The following is an 11889-nucleotide window of genomic DNA, read 5'->3' on the forward strand; positions in this document are numbered from 1 at the left end:
TCTATTAACTATCAAGGATTACTTATGTATTTAAATTTCTAAAGTTATAAATAAAAGGCACTTAATTCAATTTTAAAATTCTTCAAAAGACTAATTTTAGCATACATTTAAAATTCATAAAATACTCCTTTGTCAGAGCACCTGTCTTTCTTTTCATTTATTTGGAAAATAAGGTTAATATAACCATAGAGTCTTGGGATCACTTATTTCCTCACCCGTTTCTCATATACTTCTTGAAAAGCAAAAACATTACCACTTAAAAACAACCTTTCAATTTGATAAGGACACTGGATATGTGTGAAAAGAGTCCTATTTACTTGGATCTCAGAAAAGTAGGACTTAATCCCTGCAGCTGTGTTTCTATATACATCTCAAATCAGCAATAATCAATTGGGCTAAGGAAGACCAGTGGATTTACCCACATGACCTAGGGCAAAGTTCATACCACGCCTATGTCTAAAATCTAGCTCCAACCACAGCATTCCTCTCAAAATGGACTGATAATCAAATGAAAAACTGCTTCCTGGCTTTCTGGAGACACACTCAACACACTGACTCAAGATAACCATTTAGTAGTAGGAGTACTGGCAGATTACCTCTTATTGAGTACTTACTATCTAACAGAGACATGATTAGTTCATTTAATCCTCATAAAAATTCCTATTTTGTGGATATAGTAATTATCTCCATCTGCAGATAAGGAAAAGTCCCCAACACAGAAGTAAGCTGCCCAATGTCATACAATTAGTGGCAGCATCAGGACTGGAAAGCAAGTATTGATTCTTTAACTTCTACTCTTTTTTTTAAAATTTTTTTTATGTTTTATTTATTTCTAGGAGAGAGAGAGAGGAGACAGCGTGAGCAGGGGAGGGTCAGAGAGAAAGGGAGTCACAGACTGAAACAGGCTCCAGGCTCCGAGCAGGCAGTCAGCACAGAGCCCGACGTGGGGCTCGAACCCACGAACCGCGAGATCATGACCTAAGTGAAAGTCGGACGCTTAACCGACTAAGCCACTCAGGTGCCCCGGTTTTTTATTTTTCTAAAAGTGATCTGCTGAATGACTTGGAGATCTGTGAATGGATTTGTGGATGCTGGCTTGTACTGTTGTAGTTACCTGATATGAGGTACATAGTGTTAATTAGAATTGAAAAGAAGGGGACAACTGTAAGAGACATTTTGAAACTGAAGTGGGTTAATTTGGTGACTTGAGGGGACAGGGAGAGAGAAAGAGGAATAAAAGATGAGATCTGAGACTAGAAGATTAGGAAAATATGGCTGACTAAATCAAGGAAATTAAAGGACTAGCCAATTGGTAGGAAACGAGTGTAGGCAATGAGTCCTTTGACTTGGGGTTCATAAAGGCTCTTAGTGCTCTTCTAGCATCTGTGAACCTCTTTCAAAGGTTTGCAGAATAGTCAGGATCTTTCTTTTCCTGTTGCTATTGTAGTGGCTACATTGAAGCCAGGAGGGAAGAGCATGGCTCTGGTCACATCTTTGATCAATTAGTGTGAGAATTAGCCAAAGCATTCTCTCAGGACTGCATCTTTTTCTTCTGAATCTGGCAGGTCAATAGCAGCATACAAAATTATATCAAAGTTGTGATGTCTGATCTCATATAATCTACAGAGAAAACTGGATGTAGACTGTAACAATGGCATTGTAGTACCAGAGTTCTAAGGTGATTCTTGTTTTGATTTGATTTCAAAAGCCCTATATTTCTGGTCATTTTTGTTACTTCAGAAAATGTCTAATTGTGGTAAAATACACCATAAAATTTACCATCTTAACCATATTTAAGGGTATGATTAAGTGGTTGTTGTGCAACCATCACTATCATCCTGTGACGCAAACTTTGTACACATTAAACAACAACTTTTGTTCTCCCAGTCCTTGGCTATGTCTACTTTCTTACGTCAATGAATTTGACCATCCTAGATACCTCATACAAATGGAATTATTCAGTATTTCTCTTTATCCTTAAAGGTTCGTCCATGTTGTAGCATGTATCAGGATTTCCTTCCTTTTAAGGCTGAACAATATTCCATTATATGTGTATACCACATTTCATTTTTCTGTTTGTTGGTGGAAGGACTCTCGGGCTACTTTTACCTTTTGGCTATTGTGAATAATGCTGCAGTAAGCAGGGATATATTATTTTTGTAACTGTTTAACAGCTTTTTAAAGTAATAATTTGCATATGATAAGGTTCACCCATTGTAAGTATATCATTATTTATATGAAATGTATAGAGTTGTGTAACCATCGTCACAATCCAGTACTGGAACATTCATGTTCCTGTTTGCAGTCAATCTTTGCTCTCATACAAGCCTTAGGGAACCACTGATAGCTTTCTGTCTCTATCAGTTTGATTTGCGTTTCCTAGAAATTTTACAGAAATGGAATCATACAATACATAGTCATTTTGTCTCTGCCTTTTTTCACTTAGTTTATGTTGTTGAGGCTTTCCAGGCCTAGTATTTGTTTCTTTTTATTGCTGAATAATATTTGACTGTATGGATCTACCACATTTTGTTTATTAGTTTACTGTTATATGGATATTAGGATTGTCTCTAGTTTTGACTGTTGTGCACAATGCCACTATAAATATTCATGTGCAAGTCTTTGTATGAACATACTCTTAATATGTTTTGAATAGATTTCTAGGGGTGGATTTGTTGGGTCATACAGTACATTTATGTTTATCTTTTTAAGAAAATGCTAAAGTGTTTGCAGAAATGGCTGCACCATTTTACCTTCCCACTAGCAATGTATAAGTATAAGGGCTCCTGTTTCTTTACACTATTGCTAACACTTGGTATGGTCAGTCTTTTGGATTATAGTCCTACTAGGGGTTAGCACCTCATTGTGATTTTCATTTGCAGTTTCCAAATGACTAATGATTTGAGCATCTTTTCATGTGCTTATCATCCATTTGTATATCTTCTTTGGTGAAATATAATTTTAGGTATTTTGCCCATTTTTAAATTGGGTTGTTAGTCTTTTTATTAAGTTGTAAACATTTCCTTTATAGGTTTTATCATCTATATCATTTTCAGATATTTTCTTTCAGTCTGTATCTTAGTGTTTTATTTTCTTAATGATGTTTTAAAAACCAGAATCTTTTACTTTTGGTAAAATTAAATTCATTATTGTGGAAACTAATTTGACAATAAACTATTTGTAAAAAAAAATTAAATAAATAAATAAATAAACAAAAAAAAATTAAATTCATTATTTATTTTCCACTGTGAATTGTACTTTTGGTGTGATAACTGAGAAATCTTAACTTATACAACAAAACAAATACATTTTCCTGTATTCTAGAAAATTTATAGGTTTAGTTCTTATATTTAGGTCTGTGATCCATTTTGAGTTAATTTTTTGTGTGTGTATGACGTGAGGTAAAGATCTAAGTTTTTTTTTAAACTTTATTTTGAAATAATTTTAGATGCATAAAAACCTACAAAAATAGTACAGGAAGTTAACCAAACTATAGACCTTATTTGTATTTTACCAGTTTTTACATGTATTCATTTCTTCTCTGTGTGTGTAATTCTATGAAATTTTATTACATAAATGAATTTGCATAACTAATATAACAATCAGAACACAGTATGTTCCCTAATACCATAATTTTGTCATTTGAACATGTATTAGTGAAGTCATATAATATATAAGAATTGAGATCTCTTTTCTTCCCCTGGTTTTGGTAATTTGTGTTTTCTTATTTTGCTGTTCCATCTTAAAAATTCTCAATTTTGTTCATCTTTTCAATGAAGCACTATTTTGTTTCATTGATTTTTGCTGTTGTTTCCATTTTTTATTTTATTGATTTCTTTATTTTTTATTTTAAAGAAAGAGAGAGTGAGTATGTGAGCAGGGGAGAGGGGCAGAGGGGGAGAGAGGGAGAGAATTTTAAGCAAGCTCCATGCTTAGCATGACGTGGTGCTTGATCCCACAACCCTGGGATCATGACTTGAACCTAAATTAAGAGTCAGACGCTCAACCAACTGAGCCACCCAGGTGCCCCTTATTTTATCTATTTCTATCAGAATAGAAATCAATAGAAGTCTTAACTTTCATCTTTCTGCTTGCCTGTGTTTAGTTTTTTCTTATTTTTCTAGTTTCTAAGTGGGAACTTAGATTATTGGTTTGAGATATTTTTTCTTTTAATATTAGAGAGAGGGGGTGGGAGAGAGAATGAGCATTGGGAAGGGGAAGAGAGAGGGAGAGAGAGAATCCCAAGCAGGTTCCACATTATCAGCGCAGAGCCCAGTGCTGGGGCTTGAACTCATAAACTGTGAGAGCACACCCTTAGCCAAAATCAAGAGTCAGACACTTAACTAATTGAGCCACCAGGTGCTCCTCTCTTCTTTTCTAATATATTGTATAAAGCTGTAGTTTTCTAAGTACTATTTACTTTTTAGGCTACTTTTTACTATTGACTATTTAGGCTCTGTTCCATAAATTTTAATATCATATGTTCCTATTTTCATTCAGTTCAAAATATTTTCTAATTTCCCTGTGATTTCTTTGACCCATTGGTTATTTAGAAGTGTATTGTTTAGTTTCTTAATATTTGGGGATTGTTTTAGAGATCTTTCTGTTACGGATTTCTAATTTAATTCCAATGTTATCAGAAAACATACTTTGTATGACTTAAATCCTTTCAAATTTATGAGACTTATTTTATGGCTGGCCTAGCATAGGGTTGTTCTGGTTATCCTTCATTGTGCTTAGATTTAAAAAAACTTTTTTTAAATGTTTTATTTATCTCTGAGAGAGAGAGAGAGTGAGACAGAGACAGAGAGAGAGAGAAGGGGAAGGTCAGAGAGAGAGAGAGATACAGAATCTGAAACAGGCTCCAGGCTCTGAGCTAGTTGTCAGCATAGAACCCGATGCAGGGCTCTAACACATGAACTGTGAGATCATGACCTGAGCCGAAGTTGGATGCTTAACTGACTAAGCCACAACCCATGTTGTGCTTAGAAAACATGTGTATTCTGCTTTTATTTGGTATGTCCTATAAATGTCAGTAAGGAATATTGACCCTTACTGATTTTCTATCTAGTTCCATCAAATATAGAGTGGGGCATTGAAATCTTGAACTATAATCATTGAATTTCCCTTTCAATTTAGTCAGACCATGTTTTATATGTATTTTGAAACTTACTTGTTAGGTGTACATATATTTATAGTTGTTGTATCTTCCTGATATGTTGACCCTTTTATCACTATGATCTGTCTCTCCTTGTCTCTAGTAATATTTACTATTTTAAAATAAAAATTTTAATGTTTTTATTTATTTTTGAGACACACACACACACACACACACACACACACAGTAAGCAGGGGAGGGGCAGAGAGAGAGAGGGAGACACAGAATCTGAGGTACGCTCCCGGCTCTAAGATATCAGCACAGAGCCTAATGTGGGACTCATAAGCTGTGAGATCATGACCTGAGCCAAAGTTGGACACTCAGCCAACCGAGCCACCCAGGCACTCCAATATTTCCCATATTTACTATTTAAAACTTTGTCATGCACAGCGAAGGAAATCAGCAACAAAATGAAAATGCAACCTACTGAATTAGAGAAAATATTTGCAAATGTATCTGATAAGGGTTACTAACCAAGATCTAGAAAGAACTCTTCACAACTCAATAGCTAACAACAATCTGATTAACTGTCTGAGCCACCCAGGTTCCCCTAACAACAATCTGATTAAAAAATGAGCAGAAGATCTAGATGGTTTTCCAAAGAAAACATGCAGATGACCAATGGGTACATGAAAAGATGCTCAGCATCTCTAATCATCAGGGAAATGCAAACCCAAACCACAATGCAATATTTCATTGTAATACCTGTTTGAATGGCTGTTATCAAAAAGATAAGAAATAACAAATGTAGTGTTGATGAGGAAGTGGAGAAAAGAAAACACTTACACACTGTTGGTGAGGATATAAATTGGTGCAGCTAATACAGATAGTAGTATAGTGGTTCCTCAAAAGAATTAAAAATAGAACTACATATGATCCAGCAGTTTAACTTCTGGGTCTTTATTTGAAGAAAATGAAAACCCTAAGTTGAAAGAAAAAAATACATGCACCCCTATGTTCATTACAGCATTATTTATAATAGCCACCAAATGGGAGCAACCTAAGTGTCCATCATTGGCTGAATATATAAAGAAATTGTGAAACACAACTTGGGCGCGTGCGCGCGCACACACACACACACACACAATATGGAATAGAAAAGAATTAAATTTTGCCATTTGCGATAATATGCCTGGACCTTGAGTCCCTCATGCTAAGTGAAATATGTCAGATAGAGAAAGACAAATACCATACAATTTCACTTATATATGGAATTGGAAACAAAAGAAAAAACACACAAGCTCATAGATGCAGAGAACAGACTGGTGGTTGCCAGAGGCAGCAAATAGAGGTAGGGTGAAGGAGATCAAAAGGTACAAGCTTCCAATTATAAAATAAATAGGTCATGGTGATGTAATGTATAGCATGGTGACCATAGTTAATAATGCTGTATTGCATATTTGAAAGTTGCTAAAAGAGTAAATCTTAAAAGCTCTCATTACAAGAAGCAAATTATGACTATGTATGGTAATAGATGTTAATTAAATTAGACTTATTGTGGTAATCATTTCACAACATATACAAATATTGAATCATTATCTTGTACACCTGAAACTGATGTTATATGTTAATTATATGTCAATTATACTTTAAAAAAAGTAAATTACTCAAAGCTTAAGAAAAGAAAAAGTTCAGGGGTGCCTGAGTGGCTCAGTTGGTTAAGTGTCTGACTTGATTTTCACTCAGGTCATGATCTCATGGTTCGTGAGATCAAGCCCTATGGGACTCTGTACTGATAGCATGGAGCCTGCTTGAGATTCTCTTTCTCCCTCTCTCTGCCCCTTCCCTGCTTGTGCTCTCTCTGTCTCCAAAAAAAAAAAAAAAAAAAAATAGAATTAAATGAAAACTGAGTTGTTTTTTTTAACCCAATTTTAGGGAGTGTTGTCTAGAAATACTTATCTGTTGTGTTAAGTAGTGTGAAAGGAGGGGAAAAGCAGATTAGGGCAACCTACAGTCAAAATCTGCAATCTTTGTGAATCTGAGCCATACATTCGCTGCCTAAAGGGAATGAGGAAGGAACCAAGTTTTTACCCTCTCAGTACAGAAAGGAGAGCAATTGTTGAAGAAAAATGAAAATCTTTTTCTTTCTTCCTCTCCACAACAGTAACAAAAAAAACCCCCATGATTAAATAACAACACAATGGGTGCCATGCCAAACCCCTATACATTTTTTTGTTATGAATTTATTTTCACTTAATCTTTTTATCTTGTGCTGCTTCTGCTATTTCTTCCATCTTCAAGTAGCTTCTGTTGTTACAGTTCTCTCATGTGGAACTAGCTTGATTTTGTTACTCCTATAATGTTTGGCTTTCTGAATTTATATTGAATAAGTCAGCTTTCTTCTCTTCTATATGAAGCAAGTATTCTTTAATGTTTTCTTTGCTGGGCTACAATACTGTTTTTTCAGCTATTTTTTTAAATGTTTATTTGTTTTTGAGAGAGAGAGAGAGAGGCAGAGGCAGAGAGTGAGGGAGACATGAAATCTGAAGCAGGCTCCAGGCTCTGAGCTGACAGCTGACAGCTGACAGCTTCAGCTGACAGCTGACAGCTTCAGCTGTCAGTGCGTGGCTCAAACCCACAAACTGTGAGATCATGACCTGAGCTGAAGTCAGACTGACGGAGCCACCCAGATGCCCCCTTTTTCAGATACTTTTAAAAAATAAAATAATTTTCCATTTTGGCACTTTCCTTTGGGTGGACTCTAGATGATTAGTATTCTATGAAGATATTACAGGTGAGAAAATATATAATACTACAAGTAGAGTATTTTAATAATAAAAATAGTAATAGCTACCCTTTATACAGTTCTTATTAAATGGTATATATAGTGCTAAATCCTTAATGATTCTTTACAATAACAATATGATGAAATCGAGACTTATAGAGGCATTGTTGTCTGTCACTTCTGCAGCTAATAGTTGATTACCAAGCCGGAATTTGAACTAAGGTCTGCTTTAACTCCAACTCTTTATTATGCTGCCCTTGACTGGCATGGAATTCAGGGTGGCTATATTCCTGTATTCTGGATATGCTGGTTCTATTAATTTGATCAAAAAATTGCATTAATCTTTTTGGCAGCAATATTGTATATGGCAGCATATCACTGACTTACATAAAGCTTGTATTGAGCTAACAACTACAAAATTTAATAAGATCTTAAATATTTGAGCTTGTGTCTGGTCTGGACTTTACCTCTTATGTAATTACTTTTCACTATAAATTGCAGGACTTTGTGTTCCTGTCTATGTCTTGGGTATTTCAGCCTAAGTTGTAGGTTGCCAGGATAAGTTTGTTTTCTTTAAATTTTATTTTATTATTATTTTTTAATAGTTTATTGTCCAGTTGGTTTCCATACAACACCCAGTGCTCATCCCCACGATAAGTTTGAATTTTGAATCTGTCATCTATAACATTAACTCTCCATCCAGATATATATGGCCACATATATCTTTGATAGGTATTTTTTTGTGTTTGTCTAGTCTTTGATACAATTTCAAACAAATTAGGGGTAAATAAAGAATCTATACAGCATATCTATTTTTTTCCCCAAACATTGTTGTTGCGTACATGTCTAAAGTCTCAGACATATGTTTGTTCATGCCCAGGGGTTTCTCTTCTTACTATTTTTAAGATAATATCACTGTATTTTAAGGTTCTGATGTTGAGGCTGTTAGGTATAATTATTGCTTTCTCGGCCTTCTGAGCAATACACTTATTCCATAGGAAATAGAGAGTTTGGTAGGTGTTCTGCTTTTGTATTAGACTCCTATTAGAAGATTTCTCAATAATTGAAACTCCTCTTCACTGTATATATTTTGGCACAAGTTTTGTCATGTTTTCTGGGAAGGTATCAAACATATTTCTTTTCTGGATAGACCACCTGTGGTATGCTGCTGTTATTATATAATTAGGTTTTTCTCTTAAGTTCTTCACTTTTGTTACTTACTATAGTTTACTGTTAAATTTATGAGTTTCTGTATAAGAGTAACTTTTGGGAAGGTCACTGGACATGGCTTCGAAAATTACTGTGTTTGGGGACTGACCATGCACTGTGAACTTGAGCAAGTCACTTAAGCTTTGTAGATCTCAGGGATCTACATATATACAGTAGGGATTTTAAAATTAGAAACTGATATCTCATATAACAAGAAATCAAAAGATGGGCAGTCTAGGACAAGTATGGTAGCTGTTGTAGCTCATTAAAATCTTCAGATCTTGGGGCGCCTGGGTGGCTTAGTCGGTTAAGCATCCGACTTTCGCTTAGGTCATGATCTCACGGTTCGTGGGTTCGAGCCCCGCATTGGGCTCTGTGCTGACTGCCAGCTCGGAGCCTGGAGCCTGTTTCAGAGTCTGTATCTCCCTCTCTCTCTGACCCTCCCCTGCTCACGCTGTTTCTCTCTCTCTCTCTCCTAAAAATAAATAAAAATATTAAAAAAAAATCTTCAGATCTTTCAGTTCACCATCCTTAGTGTATAGTCCTTTGCCCTCTTACTTCTTGACTCATTGCTACAAAATAGCTACTTTAACCCTGGGCCTCAATGTCTATCTTTTAGACACAAAGAATGGGAAAGGTTAACAGGTTGAAAGACAAAAATCCTGGTTTTCTCTTAGTGAGGTTTTGTCACGAAGGTTAAGTCCCTCTCAGGATGTCTGCATATGGCTCATTGGCCAGAACTATGTTACATGTCACCCATTGCTTCAAGGAAAGCTGGGAAATTGTTTATTGTTGTGTTTTAGTTTCTGCAGTAGAGGAAAGCAAAGAAAAGATTGTGTTTAGGGTTTGGGTCAGCTAGTCAACAATGTCTACCACATACATTCAAAGGATTATTGGAAGGAATCAGTGGTACAGTGTAATTAATATGTTTTCCTCTTGCTTTCTGTTGATGGTTTTAAAAACTAGAGCGTGTCTTGAATTATTCTAATTTTGTATTCAAGCCTCAGAAAAATCTATGAGAGTAGTTACTTGAATGTTAAATGAATTCAGTATACTACTTACAGTCTAGAAATTGGCATGAATATGTTTAGGAATAGATACTGAAATGTTTTCAACCAGCTCCCCTGTTTTCATCCAAGATTAAGTGAGAGCCATCCTCACATCTGGCTAATCTTTGTGTACTACACAATCCTAACCCTCATTATCATGGGTCTGTATTTATATCTGAGCTTCTCTATTATAGGACTCTATTGATGGGTTTGAAGATTATTTGTCTAGAACGATGTCCCACCTTTGATGCCACATACCATATTTTCTCTTTGAACATTGTTAAGCTCTTTTCTATTGCTACCATTAACATGGGCATTAGTTTTTCCTTTCCAAAGCCATTGGTGTCAAGAATGGCAGAACATATGTTTTTAGCATTTTCTCCTAAAATCTTTCAATTAGTTATGTAAAACTTGGAAGTTTCTAGAGCTATTGTCCAGATTGCTTCTGATAATTATTTGTTTATATGATAATTAGCTGAATTATATTTTAATATGCAAAAATAAACAAATAACTTTAGGGTATCAAAGTCCCCTGCTAATTGGGAAACAGTTTAGGTGACTATTTTTGAGGAAGACTATTATTCTGGAGAATACTTCTGCTTTAAGTAAAAATCTTATTGAAGTATAAAAAGCAGCCTGTTACTAATGGGAAAATAACTGGGAAAAAAGCAGACTTCCAAAGTGACTCTAGTCCTACTCTTGCTTTCTTTACTGACCTACAAAATACTTCTAGATTTAAAGAGTTATTGGGGCACCTGAGTGGCTCAGTCAGTTAAGCATCTGACTTCAGTTCAGGTCATGATCCCGTGGTTCATGAGTTCAAGCCCTGTGTCGGGCTTTGTGCTGACAGCTCAGAGCCTGGAGCCTACTTCAGATTCTGTGTTTCCATTTCTTTCTGCCCCTCCCCTGCTTGCGTGCTGTTTCTCTCTCTCTCTCAAAAATGAAACAAAAATGTTAAAAATGAAAAAAAAAAAGAGTTACTAATGAGTCAGAATGCAACTAGAGGCACATGAAAAATAGCAGCTAAGGATAGAATGGTTGCCCTAATTTGAGCTGAATAGTCTGGCTGGTAGATTTGGAAGCAGGTCACATATCCTGAATGTATATGCAGGAGCTATCACCTGGTCCTACAGCATGATGTAGAGGAGATAATTATAGTCACTAGTTTTCAGACAAAGTTGTATTATTTTTTTCCATGGAGAATGGTAAAAGATGTTAAGTAAAGGCCCCAGGAAGTAAATAAGTCTTGGAGGTGAGATCGAGAAAAATGGAGGAGAATCTTAAATGAAGTCAGAGTGAGGTAATAAAACAGAAATTGCCAAGGAATTTGGAAATGACTAGAGAAACTTACAGGATGTATCATGAAGTTGGAGACTCTTCAGGTTTATTACCCTTTGTATCTCTTCATTCTGATGAAATATGATAGTTTATAAATTCTGTCATTTTGGGTGAAACAAGTCTTTGATGTGTATATGGTTTTTGTTTTGTTTTGTTTTTGCTGCCTGCCTTTATTTCTTTTTGTAGACATTGTTCGAAGTGATGTTGCCTTGGATAAACAGAAAGGCTGCAAGATTGCTCAGCACCCTGATGTTATGCTGGAGCTCCAGCGGGAGAAGGCAGCTCAAATGCATCTTGTTCTTCTAAAGGAGCAATTCTCTAATACTTACAGTAATCTCATATTAACAGGTAAGGCTATTGGAGTCGTCTGGAATCTTAAGCACTGTAGATTGATGGCCTCCATTAGTTAA

The 11889-nt window shown here is 35.6% G+C and overlaps 1 protein-coding gene across 1 annotated transcript in view; it reads left to right on the forward strand.

Annotated features, from left to right (window-relative positions):
* Positions 1–11889, forward strand: part of LOC120224808 (inactive heparanase-2-like) — a 53023-nt gene extending 41134 nt beyond the window's left edge. The window contains exon 3 of the mRNA XM_039223065.1: positions 11666–11889. Coding sequence (XP_039078996.1) covers positions 11666–11889 — 224 coding nt within the window. The remainder of the gene's footprint in view (positions 1–11665) is intronic.

Source organism: Hyaena hyaena, unplaced genomic scaffold, assembly GCF_003009895.1.
Source record: "Hyaena hyaena isolate Hyena2069 unplaced genomic scaffold, ASM300989v1 scaffold_1250, whole genome shotgun sequence".
NCBI classification, from domain to species: domain Eukaryota; kingdom Metazoa; phylum Chordata; class Mammalia; order Carnivora; family Hyaenidae; genus Hyaena; species Hyaena hyaena.